At 30.7% G+C, this 17,528-nt stretch overlaps 2 protein-coding genes across 2 annotated transcripts; one reads left to right on the forward strand and one right to left on the reverse strand.

Moving 5' to 3' along the window:
• The first annotated feature begins 88 nt into the window (after positions 1-88).
• LOC115889967 (regulator of nonsense transcripts 2) lies at positions 89-11,977 on the forward strand. Its single transcript, XM_030910066.1, has 10 exons — positions 89-1,195; positions 1,497-1,719; positions 1,786-2,005; positions 2,059-2,459; positions 2,513-2,741; positions 2,807-3,005; positions 3,391-3,508; positions 7,823-8,050; positions 8,110-8,289; positions 11,196-11,977. The coding sequence occupies exons 1-10, from the start codon at positions 185-187 to the stop codon at positions 11,762-11,764; spliced, it is 3,378 nt and encodes a 1,125-aa protein (XP_030765926.1). The 5' UTR covers positions 89-184; the 3' UTR covers positions 11,765-11,977.
• Positions 11,978-15,042: 3,065 nt separating this feature from the next.
• On the reverse strand, positions 15,043-16,643 carry LOC115889990 (methylosome subunit pICln-like). Its single transcript, XM_030910102.1, has 5 exons — positions 16,322-16,643; positions 16,116-16,258; positions 15,908-16,047; positions 15,729-15,852; positions 15,043-15,616 (listed from the first exon to the last, which is right to left on the reverse strand). Exons 1-5 carry the CDS (start codon positions 16,438-16,440, stop codon positions 15,519-15,521), a joined length of 624 nt encoding a protein of 207 aa, XP_030765962.1. The 5' UTR covers positions 16,441-16,643; the 3' UTR covers positions 15,043-15,518.
• Between the last annotated feature and the right edge of the window lie 885 nt (positions 16,644-17,528).

Genomic DNA, 17,528 nt, shown 5'->3' on the forward strand with positions numbered 1-17,528 from the left:
TAATTCTTTTTAATATATGAATCATATATAATATAAAATCGCAAGTCCTGGAAGCTGTGACCAACAAATTGAAAAGAAGAAGTTAAAGAGAAGAAGAACTTAAATTCAAACCTCACTAATTGTTAAGATTTTATTGTCAGAAGTCAGAAGTGAAGTCGAAGTGTATAATTTATAAAATATAAAAATGACTATTTCCGAAGGGGCAGAACAAGATAGTGAATATACTGACGAATTAACATCCAAAGAAGGCGAATTAGAAGAATTAAAAATATATATAAAAGAAGCTGAAGAACGACTAAAATGTAAACAAGAATTAAGAAGCATCAATCAAGATGCAGCTCAGAATCGTCCAGGAGATTCCCATTTTAGTAAACTTGATTCTAGTTTAAAGAAGAACACTGCGTTTGTTAAAAAGATTAAGAATTTTTCAGCGACACAAGTAGATACATATTTAAAGGATATGACTGGTTTAAATTTATCAAAATATATTTCTGAAATAGCCAGTGCGATAGTTGAATCTAAATTAAAAATGACTGATGTTCCTAGTGCTCTTAAATTATGTAGCATATTACATCAAACATATTCAGAGTTTTCACAGCATTTGTTTGAGAACTGGCAAAAAAATTTAGGGATAAAGATGGGTGAGAAAATACAAAATCCAAGCAAGTTGAGAGTTGATTTACGTTTTTATGCTGAACTGCTTCAATCGGGGGTGTTTAGCAATAAGAATGCTTTTACACTTTTGGGTTCTGTACTTACAACCTTAATAAATATGGACAAGGAAGAACATATTAATGTATCCATCATATTAAGCTTTTGTAAACATTGTGGAGATGACTATGCAGGGTTGTTACCAAGAAAAATGAGGGAATTATCTGCAAAATATAACATAACAGTTCCTAAAAGTAACTTCTTAGCATCAGAAAAACAACAAAATGTAAGAGGTTTATTGAAAGATTATTTTTTGTCATTGAGCAAACATCTTGTGAAAGATCACCAAGAATTACAAAATTTTGGAAAGCAAAATTTGAAGATATTACAAACAAAAGGTGAACTAAGTCAAGAGAGAAAGGAAAAATATGAATCCCTTCAATCGTCATATGATAAACTGCTAGCCAATACACAAAGCTTTGCTGAAATCTTAGATGAAGATATGCCAATTTTAAAAGTTGAGACTATGCCTAAAACTGAAGAGGTAAGTACATTATTAATTTACATAAAATTACAAACACTGTGATAGATGAAGAATTACAACTAAAAGGATACAAAATAAAAGTGTACTTTTAATAATAAACAGTTAAACTCTATTCTAGAGTATGTAACTCTGGTATTATACAGTATTCAGTTGTTCTAATTGACTTGGAAATAAAGACATTTTATTATTATTATTACTATAAAAAATATAGTATACTCTATTTTTGCTTCTGATAATTGATGTAACCTTATTACAGTTATTTAACATTGATTACTGGGTCTAACATAGTAAATTTGTTTAGAATATGATAGTTACTGGTTCTGGAGCTGATTTTGATGAAAATTCAGTTAATATAGAAAACATTTGGTTGGATGCTGAAACAAGAAAATTTTATTGTGAACTTCCTGAATTGACAGCATATCTTCCTACTTCATATCTCAAAAATCAACAACCTGCACCTACAGAAACTGCGACAGAAGAAATTTTAGATTCTGAACTTCCACCTGAAGATACAGAAGAAGACAGTAATGATTTTCAAATGCCAAAATTACAATTAATTTACTAATCACTTTTACGTTTTATTATTTAAGGTAAATCAGAAGAAGTTCCTGTCCAAGAAGAAGAGGTAGAGGATAGTAGTTCATCTAACGCAAGCAATAAAATGCTTCTGGAAACATATTTAAATAATTTGCCAAATTGTGTAAACAGAGAAATGATTGATAACGCAGCTATAGATTTTCTCTTGACTCTAAACAACAAACATAACAGAAAAAAATTAGTCCGAGCAATATTTGGTGTCAATAGAACAAGGTATAAATTTATTAATATTAGCTATTCATATTTTATTTGTATTTAATTTTTAGACTGGATTTATTGCCATTTTATGCCCGTTTTGTATCAATACTTTATCCAGCTGTTCCTGAGGTTGGAAATGAATTATGCCAAATGTTATGTCAAGATTTTAAATACCACGTGAAGAAAAAGGATCAAATAAATATTGAATCAAAGATTAAAGTGGTCAGGTTTATTGGCGAATTAGTTAAATTTAAGTTATATTCAAAACAAGAAGCCCTGTATTGTTTAAAAGTATTACTAAATGACTTTTCACATCATCATATTGAAATGGCATGTAATTTACTAGAAGTTTGTGGGAGATATTTGTATTGCAGTGCAGAGTCGCACGAACGAACAAAGGTATATTTAGAACAAATGATGCGTATGAAGACTGTTAAGACCCTGGACTCGAGATATGTTACTCAGATAGGTACATAAAAGATATATAGTAGTATATTTGTAAAGTAACACTTGCATTTATAGAAAACGCTTACTACTATGTAAATCCCCCAGAAATTGTCAGTGTAGTAAAAAAAGAAAGACCCATAATTAATCAATTTATAAGGAAGCTTCTATATCAAGACTTACAGAAAAATAACACTGACAAAATTATGAGATTGATGCGAAAAATTAATTGGACAAATGAAGAGATATCAAATTACGCTATTAAATGTCTAACAGGGGCTCACAATATGAAATATTTTAATATAAGGTATATATAATGTAGAATATAATAATTGTAGATTATTTTACTTATTTAAATCTAATTTAATGTAGGTGTTTGGCAAATTTGTTAGCAGGTTTAGTGGGATATCAAGAAGAAATTGGGACGAAAGTTGTAGATGGAGTTTTAGAAGATATTCGATTAGGTATGGAAGTAAATCTTCCAAAATTCAATCAGAGAAGAGTTGCACAGATAAAATATTTAGGAGAACTTTACAATTATAGAATGGTAGAAAGTTCAGATGTGTTTAAGGTTTGTTATATTTAAAGAAGTATTGGGTGGTTCAATATTAAATTGATAAATTTTAACTAGGCATAAGAGCATTATCTTGAAGAGAGATTGCTAGCAAAAAAAACTGAAGATGTAAAATTTTTCGCAATTATACCACACACCACAAAATTACCTAACCATATAGACCTGTATAAAGCTGTAATGTAAAAAGCTATTTTTTGTATATAAAATAAATTTTAAAGATTTTGCGTAAGTTTCTTTAATTAATCTAACATTTTGGTAATTCTCAAATTTATTTAATATTGGATTACACTAAATCAAATAGGCTACATTATTATGTTCAGTTTTATATGACACTTTTTTTAATAATATTTTTCTAAATAATTAACCTAGAAATTCCTTTTAGGTGCTGTACTCGTTGATTTCTTTTGGAGTGTCAATGGATCCATCTGAACCATCACCATTAGATCCTCCAAATCATTTATTTAGAATAAGATTGGCGTGCGTATTATTAGAAACTTGTGGTAAGTATTATTCAATTTTGATAATGAAAAAATCTTAACGTTAAATCTGAATTTGTTTTAATTATAAAACATATAACTTAAAATAACTTTTTTAAAATGTAAAATATCTCCAAAAATGTTTCCAAACGCTTTCTTAACCAATTTTATTTTCTTTATGGAAAATTCGGGAATGTCTCTTTTTAACATATTTGAGTTTCCATTAGGGTATCTCCATCATTGTCTTACAAGATACTATCCAGACCATCAATTTAGGAGACTAGATCTGTACAGATATGGTATAAATAAAATATGAATTTTAAAATATACTAGTTGAAGCCTGGCGCATCCGCTACGATATCAGGAAAAAAAACTTTTTTTTTTTTAAATTAAATGAAAAACAAAAAATCCGCCGACGACAGTTTTTAGAAGAGCCAATTAACTATCTTTTAGTAAAAAAATCAACTTTCTAGACAAGTCGTTACTTCAGTAGAGACGACACAGATAAACATTAGCATTTTATATACAGTGTGTCAATTTTAAAACTTCCCACCCTTAATAACTTTCTTGCAGTTAAAAATATGAAAAATCGGAAAGACACGTCAATTTTATTTGTAAGGGGGACACTTTAAATTAATATTTTTAGCCTTTTTCTTTTAACCCTCTAGGAGGAGTAGATGTCACCCTTACAATTTTAAATGGGAATGGGGGTCAAGTGGCACATCGTTTTTAAGGACGTTTAATTCTCTTTTCAGTGGTATCCTACTTTGTTGCTTTTTTTCCAGAGGTTTCCGAATAATCGCGTTTGAAACTTGCAGAAACAATTAAACATGCCTGCATTGAGATTATGGTTTTCAGGTTAGTGTTTATAAAAAATATTGCAATGGATCTCCTTGTAGTACAAATAATTAGAAGATTAGGTGGAAACATGGACGTAGCAATAATATTTTTCTAGGGAGATCGAAATACTAATAAACAGAAAACATCATAAACATTAACGTTTATTTTCTTAAATTCGAATGAGTGGCAACCTCTAATCAGTTATACAGGACACCATTTTTTTGTTAACATTCCAGCTGGACGGTGGCTCCACCTTATTATTTTCTTCCGATCCGACAGTGGTTAAACGAGAGATTTCCGGGTACATGGATTGGCAGAAGGGGACCAATTGAATGGCTTCCGAGATCACCGGATTTAACACCCTTAGATTTCTTTCTTTGGGGACATCTTAAATCCATTGTTTATAGAACACAACCTACTGATATTGATGATCTTAAAAGGCGAATTACAGCAGAATGCCGGTCAATTCCCGGTGAAGTTTTCCGAAATGTTAGGGAGGAGTTTGAAAACACACTTTATTATTGTTAACAGGAAAATGGACAACATTGATTAGTCGGAAACCACTCGACAAAAAGCAACAAAGTAGGATACCACTGAAAAGATAATTAAACGCCCTTTAAGACAATGTGCCACTTCACCCCCATTCCCATTTAAGATTGTAAGGGTGACATGTTAAAAGAAAAAGGCTAACAATATTAATTTAAAGTGTCCCCTTTACAAATAAAATTGACGTGTCTTTCCAATTTTTCATATTTTTAACTGCAAGAAAGAAATTAAGGGTGGGAAGTTTTAAATTGACACACTGTATGTAGATTATCATATTATTATATTTTTGTTGAATTTTTATTATTGTTATATTTGTGTACTTATTACTATATTTATGATCTAGGATATTATATCTAGGGTTTCCAATTTTCGGGATCGGGATCCTGTTTTGAAATCCCGGGATTCGAACCTATAATCCCGGGATCACGACATTGACTATATCAGAATGAGAAATTTAATATAAAGAAATGCTTAAAAAAATGCAGATACATACATATATCAAAAACAAAATGAGAAAAGAGTTTTATTAAAATAGACAAATCAAAGTAACATTCATATTTAGTGATTAAAAAAATCAATTCTGGTTGAAAAAAAAATAAAATATAGCAAACACAAGAATTTTTTGATATTGACGTTCTGCTTAGTAAAAATAAAATATAACGTTTTAAAAGACTAAAGTGTATAAAGTCGAATCGTTTTAGATTGGGCATTTAAATTTTTCGAGATTTTCAGGATCCAGGGATTTAATATCGGGATTTCGGGATTTAATATACACCGTGATCCCGGTTTGGAAACCCTAATTATACCTTGTAGTTGTATTTTTTTGTGACGTTGCTTTGTGATCGGGAAGATCATTTTGTCGGCAATAAAGTATTTGTATCGTATGATCGAAAAAAAAAACGGCGTCAGCGATGGCTATGAAAAGAAGATCGCTGTGATTTTATTGTAAAAAATTTTTATTGTAAAATTATATGGGAAATGTCATTGATCGTCATTTCCCAGCCAACTGGACGCCGTTTTTTTTTCTCGATCATACGGTATTTGTATTTAAAATAGCATGTCTAAAAAATAGCATTAGTATAACATCACAGATTATACAGATTATAATCTTTGTTTTTTCTTTATTGTTTTTCGTGGTTCCAATTTTCGGAATCGGGCACTAGTTAGGTTACTAGTTTGCGCACATAGCACGCCCACTTATGGCCTCTAAAATTGTGCACAGCGCCTGACCGGCACAGTTATTAGAGAGATATCGGAAAACCGAATAGCGTCATGCAGTATTTACGCGTACCTTATCATGGTTACGATATGCGCGAGTCAATTTTTAACGCAACACCCGCTAATAACGTTACCGCCTGACGCTTTGAATAAGAAGACTAAGGAAGGAGCATAATGCTATCCATGTATTCATGCATGGTGGGCGGAAAAAGGACTCTAGGGTAGGGATCCTTGACAGTTCTGTTTGACGATTCATTTGACACATTTGAATTTGATTTGAAATTTTGTGGATTTGTCAGTCTTTATGGAGCTTATTTTATGTTATTTATTATTTATTCTACTACTTATAGTTGTATAAAGGTAGCAAATCTAGATGGAAATTGTGGCAGAACTTAAATTAACAATGACACTATCGCGATTTATCGAAAAAGACTCTAAAATAGTTGGTTGTGTAGCGTGCGGTAGATCTCGGCAAAAATCGAGTGAAATAATAGAACAACTTTTCGCTAGTAAGTGACTATATAATATATACGTGTAGTAAACCGATCATTTATGAAATTCACTTAAATTAACTATAGTTATATATTTTTTCTTGCATTTTTGCTTTTATTTACTATATGTCAAAGATTAGATGTCAAAGAATTTAGATACGTCAATTTGACTTACCTGCTTCAGTAGCGTATCGGATCTTTGTGTTAATAAATAATTATTAAAACTTATCTATTTTTATTATGATAATATGTTTTTATAACAATTTTAATAACTACCAACATTTATTCACAACGTAAAATAAAACAACAAATCATTGAGTCTACCTCACGTCTACCCTACATCATAGTTTTACACTTTTTAAATAAAATTAGAACGGCACTGATAAACCGGAAGTCGGCCATATTTGAGTCCCATCGCGGTGGACCTAGGATTTTTGATATGCTCCTTCCTTAGTGCCTGACGTAATTTACGGATCAATTACACCAAGCGCTATTTCTAATTTCTAAATAACGTTTAAAAATTGCTTAAATGGGCATGTGCGGGTTTTTGACAACCGGGGCCGGCCGGCGCGCGGCGAGATCTTTTATTTTAGGTTATGTTTGAATTGTTTTGAATTATTACTTTAGTTTTATTAGGTAATTTGATATTTAAGTAGCTGGGATAAGTTTTAATTAAATAAATATGGCCCAAAATATGGATTCAATCTCTTCCAATATTAAAGAATCTATAAAGAGGCTTAGGTTTACAGCAGATGACGACTTAGCCCTTCTAAGAGAATTTGTTGCTTGTTGCCCTAAACCCACTGGCAGACGTTGAACAATAAAGCACTGGAAATAAGCACTTTACCCCTTTAGTTTTTCCAATACCTAGTAAACAAAACAATTTCAAAGTTTTAAATTCAAAGTTAGGTTAAGTTTAAATAGCGGACGCGAAGCGAACAGAATCCTTTCCGATCCGATAACTATAAATGAAGAGAGTTAATACCACCGCACGTAAAGGAAATAACACCTGGCCTTATTAACGTCCATGCACGCTATTCGGTTTAGCGATATCTCTCTATTACGCTGTTTATTGTTATTTTACGCGAGTTTGTTTTTGCGCACAGGAAATTTTACTCGTTTGCACATCGTCATAAAAAACAATTTTCGTACCACGAATTAGGGACAAGATTTTTATCTGTATACTTATAGGATACCTAATCTGTGATAACATAAACCTTAAAGGCGAATATGAATATTTTAGGTACATATTTTAGCAGTGGCAGTAGCAAAAGAAAACTGGACTATTATTTAGTATTTCTACAAATGTACTACTGGTATAAGAAACAATTATGGAAAGAAAGTTTCCCTCCTACTTTGGAACACATATTTAAAGAAACTTTATCTAATCTAAGGCCAAAATTGAAACTCTGCAAAAGCTACGAAGAAACACAAACAGAAGTTAATAATATCCGGTCCACTTTAGGCATTGGTAGTTTTTTTCTGGACAATAGCACACTTTATTTTATATAAACTACTTCTGCATTTCAGAGAAGTTAATTACTGATCATATGCCGAAGGAGTCTGATGATGGTCTAGATACCATAACAGAAACAGATAATGAAGATATTGGAGAAGATGAAATGTCTGAAGGAGCTACTGGACCTATAACTGACGATACAGGCACTGAAGATGAAACTGTAGATCACACTCAGGGTTCTGATGAAGAAGGTAAATAGTTGTGAATAAAATATTTATTATACAGGGCCAAAATTAATTATTTTTGAAGAATTAAAAAAAATAATGCAGATGTTTTTCAGCATGTTTAAAAAAATAATTGATATCTTATTTAAAAAGTGAGGTTAGGTGGTAAAATATCGAAAATGTTGTTAAAATTTAATTATACGTCTCTGTATCAAGATTCGTAAATATTCTCTTTATATTTATGAAACTTTATATTTTCTTTGTTACAAAAAGTTTTAGTTTTGCATTAATTTTCGAAATATAAATTAAAATGAATATAAATATGAATGAAAAGAAATACCGGGTTCGTCTCAAAAGTGGCTCACCCCTATAACTTTTATATTTTTTCATATAGAAAAACGAGATTTGGTATGTTAGTATATGACATGAATTAGGATTAATTGACGTATTCAATTCTTTTCGGCCACTTCCTGTTTCACCGGAAATGACTAGAACTTTTGATTTTTAAATGGCACCCTCGGTATTTTTTTACATTTATTAAATGGCACCCTCGGTATCTTATATTGTCACTTTATTCAATAGAAAATAACACTCTCAATAGAATGACATATCATATGTCAACTTTTGACATTTTCGCTTAAAACAGAATTGTATTTTAAATTTCAATCTAGAGTGCCGTGGCTGTGTTAAAAACACTAATTTATAATCAAGGAGCCTTGGAAAAATAGATTTGATTGTCTAATGGTTTTAGTGTCCTGTCCTGGCCATTAAAAGATGCCCAAATCGTATTTTTAATCATATCTTAATTTTTTCAATTGGAACAAGGGTGGCTCATTACTATATTCGGAAAAATCATTTTTTTGCGAATAATTTGATATCACACACTTGGTATTTCGAGTCAAATTATTGTTATGAATCGCATGTTACAGTTTCAAATAAACCTTATGCGAAATTGTCAAAAGTTGACATATGATTATTCAGAGTGTCATTTTCTATCGAATAAAGTAAAAAAATACCGATCACGTCATTTAAAAATCAAAAGTTGTAGTCATTTCTGGTAAAACAGGAAGTGACCAAAAACAATTGAATATGTAAATACTACAAACCATACCAAATCTCGTTTTGTTATCTGAAAAAATAAAAAGTTATAGGGGTGAGTCACTTTTGAGACGCACCCGGTATAGTCAAAACTATAGTCAAAACAGAATCTAATAAAAATAATTTCTCATGAAGTATTTTATTTTACTGTTCTGCCAGTAAATTGTACAAAAAATAAAAAATATATATTTTCAAAGTATGTACATATGTACCTACGATTTTGTTCCAAAGGCGAAATTTTTTAACTTTTTTTGAATTTTAAATTTAAATGAATAATATAAAATAATAATAGTTTAAAAGATTTCAAGTCGAACTTTATAGACTTTCTAAATAATTTGATATTCCAGGTTGATTTTTTTCTTTTCTATAGCCTTGCAATATGTTTAGTACTTTAAATTTTTTTTTTTTTTAATAATTCACGGAACAGTAAAGAAAAATATTGTATTAGGAACTATATTCTTGTTGCTTTGTAATTTTAACAAGAATATACGAAATTTTTCTTTTCTGTAACCATTGCAATAAGTTTAGTAACTTAAAAATTGATCATTTTTGATCTTTTATAATCATTTACGGAACAGTAAAGAAAAATGTTTTATTGGGATTCTTGTTCAATTTACTTTGCTTTGTAATTTTAACAAGAGAATATAAAAAAGTATATTTTTGAAAGTTCCTGTATTAATAGTATAGTTATAGTCTGTCCAAAACGACAAGATCCTTGACAGCGATAGATGTGTCTGTCATTTTATTTTCAAATTAGTTTATTTTATTTTACAAAGAATTAAGTTGGTACAATTGGAACGCATAGCAGACATTTTTTAAAATTTGAGTGACAAGTGATTACTTCAAAATATTTTGAAAAAAACTGTATAAAATTGAGAAAATCTAATCGAGTTATTTTATTAAAAACAATTACAGTATGTGTTAATACAAAACAAGCAAGGGTTTATTAAAAAAAAACACCACATACCAAAAAAGATATAAAAAAGATTTCCGGCTTTCAAGCTCAAGCAAGTTCCTGCATTTATTATTGTTACATTTATCAATATAATTATTCAATATGATTATTATTTACCTATCGTGTGCTGCTATTTTACAGACACTCCAGTTTTTGGTATCATATACAATAAGACAGTATACAAACTTATTTGTGGCTAATACATATCTGGCCATAATACTCTCTGGCCATAATCTCTGGCGAACTGTCTCTGGCCTCTGGCGGTCTCTGGGCACCGAATATTAACTGTAAACTATGGTCTGGGTCAACACTTAATTTTCCCGCAAGTTTTCCTCCACTTCATTTTAAAAAACACGAAACACACGTAATAACACAGTCCAAAATGCAAAATATTTATTATTTCTAATTTGACACAAAATTATAACCTATAAATTGACAAGAGTTTGACAACTCTCAAAAATCTTAAGACGAGTTCACACGCATCGGTGTTCGTTTGTCGTTCATCTTTCCGTCAAACCAATAATATTGAAATATGATCTGTCATTTTTTAAATAAACCAATAAAACTTGTTAAAAACAACAAGAGATGACGCATGACGGATTTATTTATAAACCCATCCATAGTTAACTTAAAAAATATTAGAAACTTTTTTTAGTTAAATAAATAGATTGGTATGGACGTCATCTGCTTTTTTTCTGTCATTGTCTGTCGAAATCTTACCTGAGAAAAAAAAAACAGAGTATAGTATTAATTATGAAAGTTGATGAGCATGCTGAATTAATTCTGCATAAACTTTTTTCAAAATCACAATGATAAAATAAAAAGCCCAATTTTTGTGAACTTTTTGGCCTACCTTCTAATTTAACAAAATATATTATAGGAGATATCGAAACTAGTGAAGCTGAAGCTGATCAAGTGTCAGAGTCCTTAGCTATCCCAAAAGGGCCCAAGAAAATAGATTGTCCGGAAGACGAGGAATTTCTTAGTGCTTTAGATAAAATGGTTTCTGAAAATATACAGGAAAGAATGCGAGATCCGGTTAAAGCCGGCAACATGGACATTTCCGTGCCAGTTGTAATGAAGAGCAATGCTAAAAAAAGCTACGAACAGTTACAAGAACCCGACGAGAATGGCAAACAAAAAATTGGGTTTGTCCTCATGATGCGCAAAGGCAATAAACAACAATACAAACAGTTCGAAGCTGACGTTGATTCAGAACTAGTTCAGAATTTGAAAGATCAGGAATTGGCTCAAAAGGAAGAGAAAGAAAGAGTTAAAAGGCTTACGCTGAACATAACAGAGAGATTTGAGGAGGAGGATTATCAGGAGTCCATTTCTCAACAGAACAGACCTGTCACTCAAAATTTGAATCGCGAGAGGAAAAAGTACCAGCACCCGAAAGGGGCGCCGGACGCCGACTTGATTTTCGGTCCCAAAAAAGTCCGTTAATTATGACAAAGGTGATTGATCTGGTCGAAGTTAATTAAGAGGCAATTGATTTATTCAAATATTGGTTCGCTTATGAGTTTGGAAATTTTATTACCTGACAGTTATAGGCTGTTATCTTAGAAAGTGAACTACACGAAAATCCGTATCTGAATTGTTGGAATCTGAATGTTAATTCAGAAAAAAATGAGATATATAAACGATTGTTATGCAGTATTTTTTGGTTTTTCAGTCATTCCGTCACTCCCTCACCCCAACAATAAGTCAAAGCATGTTTATAATATAATATATATAATATATATTATGATTAATTTATAATATATTATATGCGTAATTACGTCAGCATGTGCAGTAACAAAAAACTGTCATATTTTTTGTAACTGTCAATAAAATCATTTTGACGCGTTTCATACAACGCATGTCGGCAAATTACACAAATCCTCTATACGCGTAAAAAAATGGGGTTAAAATTGGTTCAGAATTTGATTTCATAAATGAAATTATTAATACAATATTATTTGTTTACAGTCAGGCATGCTGAAGTAATTCCATATAAACTTTTTTCTAATAATTCAATAACAAAAGTATGATAACTTTATGGTACACCCTGTACAAGGGTGAAATATAGTTGAAAAATAAAAATATTGGCTGATATTGGTAAAAAGAATTTTCTTTTGGTTAACTATCTCAACAGACGGAAAATCAATTCTTTTTTTTCATTAAGCGTGTATGTGTGCCCCTAAAAGAATTTTCAAATTTTATATTGATTAAAAATAGTTTAATTTGTTTCATTAATCATACATACCACATTTATTTTTGATAGCATAATTTACAAACAACTTACTAAAATACAAATTTACTGCAAACACATTGCAAGATTTTTTGAATCGTTTTCTCTAGATATACTTAACACCGAAAACGACAAAGAGAGCATCATACACTTTTTCTAATTCAAAGTAGAAATGGAAGTTTTTGAATAGATTTCTTTCGTGAACAACATTCAGTAACGGGAAAAAAATTATGACTTAAATGCGACATATCGGTTTTTGTTCTGACGCTCCTCATTTATAAACTTGGTGCATTCTCCGCCGGTGCTGCCACCATCGGAGCAATATCGTAAACAACTGGTATATACAAATACACGAGTTTAAATAACGAGTATACGGAAAATTTATAATATAATTATTCTAAAAGTGTTAGGAAGTATAATTTGTGAAAATTCTAAAAATAAAAAAGTAAATATATTGATATCTTCAGAAGGTCTAACTTGTATTATAAGTTATTATTCCAGCTAAAAAAACTTTTTAGATTAGTAACTACGGTTCCGAGCATAGTTTTACCGACCGGTTTTGCTAGTGGGGTCATAATTGGGGCTATTTCGTCTATAACGAAATTTTTTAAAGGTACTTAATTATAATTTTAGAAGATGTTCATAAAATACTTAATCACTAGCTAATTAAAAAAAGTATACTATAATAGTGCAAATTAAATTTTATTCTCTCATAGTATACCTATGCCTATTTAATTTTTTGATTATGTAATGAGCACTTTGTTTACTCTATTGTTTCGTCGAACTGCTTGAATCTATTTGCTTGATCAAATGGGTGTGAGAAACTGTGAAGCTATAAAATTTTATTTTGGGAGAGTGGAATATCCGGCTGGAAAGTTATTGAGTTATTGAATGTTATTGCGCCCAACAACGCCCTAATTACGCTCTATTTTGCGCGTTAACATCTTTTCGGCAATTTTATTAACATTTGAAATTGTTACAACACAACACGACCCCTAGTTCGAATTCTTTTTCACTTATTTTTTAATGCCCGAAACAACGTTACATCACACAAACCTCGTACAGATGAGTGTTTTATAGGCTTGGTGCATTTCAGTTGATTTCAAGAAATTCCGACCGCAGCGCACTCTACGTCAGAAATTATCAATATATAGTTCACGCCGCCGCGCCGCGCCGCGCGCCGTCATGTCCATCGCATTAAAATAATATTGAAATCGGGGTTTTGTCATAACATTTAAGTATTTTAATTTTTTGCTAGTGCAGTTATTGAGACTATAAAACACTCAGGTACGAGGCTTGTGTGATGTAATGCAAAAAACTAAAATACTTAAATATTATAACAAAACCACGATTTCAATATTATTTTAGTGCGATCAATCATGAGGGCGCGGCGTGAAATAGGTACTGATAATTTCTGATTTTTTCCGTTGAAGCGCTGCGGTCGGAATTTGTAGAAATCAACTGAAATGCACCAAGCCCATACGAAAAATTTATTATATAATTATTCTAAAAGTGTTGGGAAGTGTAATTTGTGAAAATTCTAAAAATAAAAAAGTAAATATTTTGATAGTCTAATAATTGATATTTTGAGGTCTAACTTGTATTAAAAAGATGTTCATAAAACATTTAATCACTAGTTGATTAAAAAAAGTATACCGCATTAATATTGCCATTTATATTTTATCCTCTCATAGTATATGCCTATTTAATTTTTTTGATTATGTAATGAGCACTTAGTTTACTCACTTGTTTCGTCGAACTTCTTGAATCCATTTCTGTTTTTGATCAAATGGGTGTGAAGAAGTGTGAAGCTATAAAATGTTGTTTCGAGAGATTTGAATATCAGGGAAAGTGGAGTTATTGAGTGTTATTGCACTCAAGAACGCCCTAATTACGCTCTCCTTTACGCGTTAACATTTTTTCGGAAATTTTTAAACGTTTAAAACAACACAACACGACGCCTAGTTTGAGGTGTTTTTCACTTATTTTTTACTACCCGAAACAGCGTTACATCACACAAACCTCGTACCTGAGGGTTTTACAGTTTCAATAACTGCACTAGTATAAAATCAAATACTTAATTTTAATATTATTTTAATGCGATCGACATAAACGGTAACGGGACTGCGTGAAATACTTTATAGCCTGCACTTCTAATTTCTACCATTAGAGCGTTGCTGTCGGAATTTTTAAAATAAACTGAAATGCACCAAGCCTATAAGGTTCAAAAATATAACAAAATGCTGCTATTTGGGTGATGTGATATAAAATGAATTACTGATTTTCTCGGTGAACATAGTTTAATTTCTGTGGTGGTGTTTCAAATCATTAGTCTTTTTTAACAAATTTTGCATGGTTCGACCCTGAAACAGAAGTTATAGGATAGATAGATGTCTTGAAAAAATACGACAATATAGTTACAAATAGAATACTAATTTATTTTCTTGGGCTTATTAAATTTTATATTACTAAAAAAACTAATGATTAATTCAGCCTTTTACATAATTTACTGGTATCTAACAACATTTTACAATGATAATTACAAAAACTGTATATCTAAAAAATGTCTGTATCATTCTAATAATATATTAATTTAGTAAAAAAGTTAACTACAAAAATTAAATAAGGGATAAATTTTTGGGATCATTATGTAATTCAAGAAAGCAAAATATATAATTACAGTATCTTGGATTACATTAATTTTATATACAGCCTATTAAAAAAAGGTGGATGTTATGAATTATTGTTCATGTTAAAAAATGTATGTTGGCTATAAAAGAATCGGACAAAGAATATAAGTTAACATTTTTGTTGTGACCTGTACTGTGTGTATTATGGTCTACCTACATCACTTTACAAAAATTAATTTGCATTATATTATATTGTTTCATTCTAACATACGTGTTTTATTTTAACATTAAAGCTTACAAAAGAATTAAATATAAATAGCATAAAAATTATTAAGAACTAATCAGCATCTTGAAATTCATCCTCTTCATTTCCATTCTGTATATAATTAATATCTACAGTATTTCCTTCCAATCTTCTTGATAACTCATTTATATCTATAAGGAAAATGCAATCATTAATACACATTAAAATAGGTAATAAAATTAGTCCAATTTATACATTGAAGACATTACAGATTCTACTAAATTCTAAGTTAAGAAGTAATACCTGCGTCTCCATCAGCTCTATCATGAATTACATAATGTCCTTCTTCCATTTCATCTTCAGCATCAGCATATAAATCATCTTCTTCATCCTCTTCATCCATATCATCTGGATCTGGATTTAATTCCTAATAGGATTTTTACTATCATAACTATTTGAATATTATTACTATAATTATATACCTGACATATTTTAATAGCTTCATAGATTGTTAGAACTGAAGGGGAGTTTTCTTCATCAGGGACCAATAGTAATTCACTAATTTCTGGTTCTGATTCTACATCTTCATCATTATCATCGTTTAAATGTTGTGGTTCATCTCCTTATAAAACACAATATTTGTTAACAAATTAAATATTACTTTTGGATTCGCCAACTATAGGTATTTACCTGGCATGTAGATTCTACCATCCACCATAATATAAATACATTCTCTAGAATAAACATTCTCGTCTTTGGATATGGCATGAAGAGATATATTTCGATAATCAATGCAGAAACCAATATTATCCTTTTCTTGCCAACATAAATTGCTGAAAAGTAACAAACATTTTTTTATATTTTAAAACCTTTACTACCTTCAAAATAGCTCCTACTTTTCGCTGATGAAGAGCGTTCCTAACCCCAAATCTTTTTTATCTAAAATTGCCCTAACGTTTCTTTGTTCGTGCCTTATATTTGATTCCGGATACCGAAAACAATTTAGAATAACCATTTTTTCTGACACAAATAATTAATTAAAGACAAAACAAACCGGATACAATTGTAAACTTGAAAATAATCTTTTGTTGACTCTTTGTTGACTGTTGTCTTTTCCACAGATTATATTTTTGTATATGTCACATGTCACATAATAGGTGCTCCCACAGAAAATATATTTTAACTGATTATTAGTGATATAGAGGTTAAAAAGTACGAAAGAACTATTTGATAAAAAAAATGACACTACCACTACACACTGACTACACACATTAAATACCTAGACCATAGACCTAGACTCACAGCTGGGGTGCAACTTTGTTCAAGTTAGCAACCGATCGTTTAGAAGCGATGTCAAAACCAGATCGATACTATGTTCATTGCAAAACTATTGTCGCTCAAATGCTGCGAAATATGGTATCACTATCACACTCTTGCACACGTGTCTAGACTGTCGCCTCGCAACAAAGCGAGAAATCAGAATATCGCTACGAATCGATGTTGCTACTGAACATAGTGTATCAAGCTACAAATTACTTTGCTATCGCTTTGAAACATGAACAAAGTTGCACCCCTGGTTCGAATCCTGGCAAGCATCGAATTTCGCAGCATTTGAGCGACACTAGTTTTGCAATGAACATAGTATCGATCTGGTTTCTACATCGCTTCTATCTAAACGATCGGTTGCTAACTTGAACAAAGTTGCACCACTTGCACCCACAAAACACATACACAAGGAGAAGTGCGAGCGCCTTGCTAAATATTGGAAAGTGAAATTGACGTTTAAATTTGACACTGTTGACAAGTCTACTGCTACTAGCGCCCACAATATCGCTTGTAGGAACTACGGACTAGATTGTATCGCATGGCGGGAAGTTTAAAAAAATAAAAAATTTTAATTCATTTATTTTTAATTATGACATACATAAAAACACAAAAAATACACCATTTTTTAAAAATATGTTTAATATCATTATCAAATATACAACAGAAATTAATTTCAACAAAATAAATTAATAAAATTAAAAGAATAATGTTACAAGTAGATCAAGAGACAAAATTAATTATAACAAAACTGAAAATGAGGCGTCATAGATGGCTTAG

The sequence above is a fragment of the Sitophilus oryzae genome, unplaced genomic scaffold, assembly GCF_002938485.1.
Source record: "Sitophilus oryzae breed Bouriz unplaced genomic scaffold, Soryzae_2.0 scaffold_1177_pilon_pilon, whole genome shotgun sequence".
Taxonomy (NCBI): domain Eukaryota; kingdom Metazoa; phylum Arthropoda; class Insecta; order Coleoptera; family Curculionidae; genus Sitophilus; species Sitophilus oryzae.

Excerpts from the sequence above, each read along its gene's own strand:
- LOC115889967 (XM_030910066.1), top strand. The coding sequence starts at position 185 with ATGACTATTTCCGAAGGGGCAGAACAAGATAGTGAATATACTGACGAA. Across the intron at positions 8,051-8,109 it reads CCGGTCCACTTTAGGCATTG|AGAAGTTAATTACTGATCAT; the intron begins GTAGTTTTTTTC and ends TCTGCATTTCAG. Across the intron at positions 8,290-11,195 it reads TCAGGGTTCTGATGAAGAAG|GAGATATCGAAACTAGTGAA; the intron begins GTAAATAGTTGT and ends AATATATTATAG.
- LOC115889990 (XM_030910102.1), bottom strand. The coding sequence starts at position 16,440 with ATGGTTATTCTAAATTGTTTTCGGTATCCGGAATCAAATATAAGGCAC. Across the intron at positions 16,259-16,321 it reads ACGCTCTTCATCAGCGAAAA|CAATTTATGTTGGCAAGAAA; the intron begins GTAGGAGCTATT and ends GTTACTTTTCAG. Across the intron at positions 15,853-15,907 it reads AAGCTATTAAAATATGTCAG|GAATTAAATCCAGATCCAGA; the intron begins GTATATAATTAT and ends AAATCCTATTAG.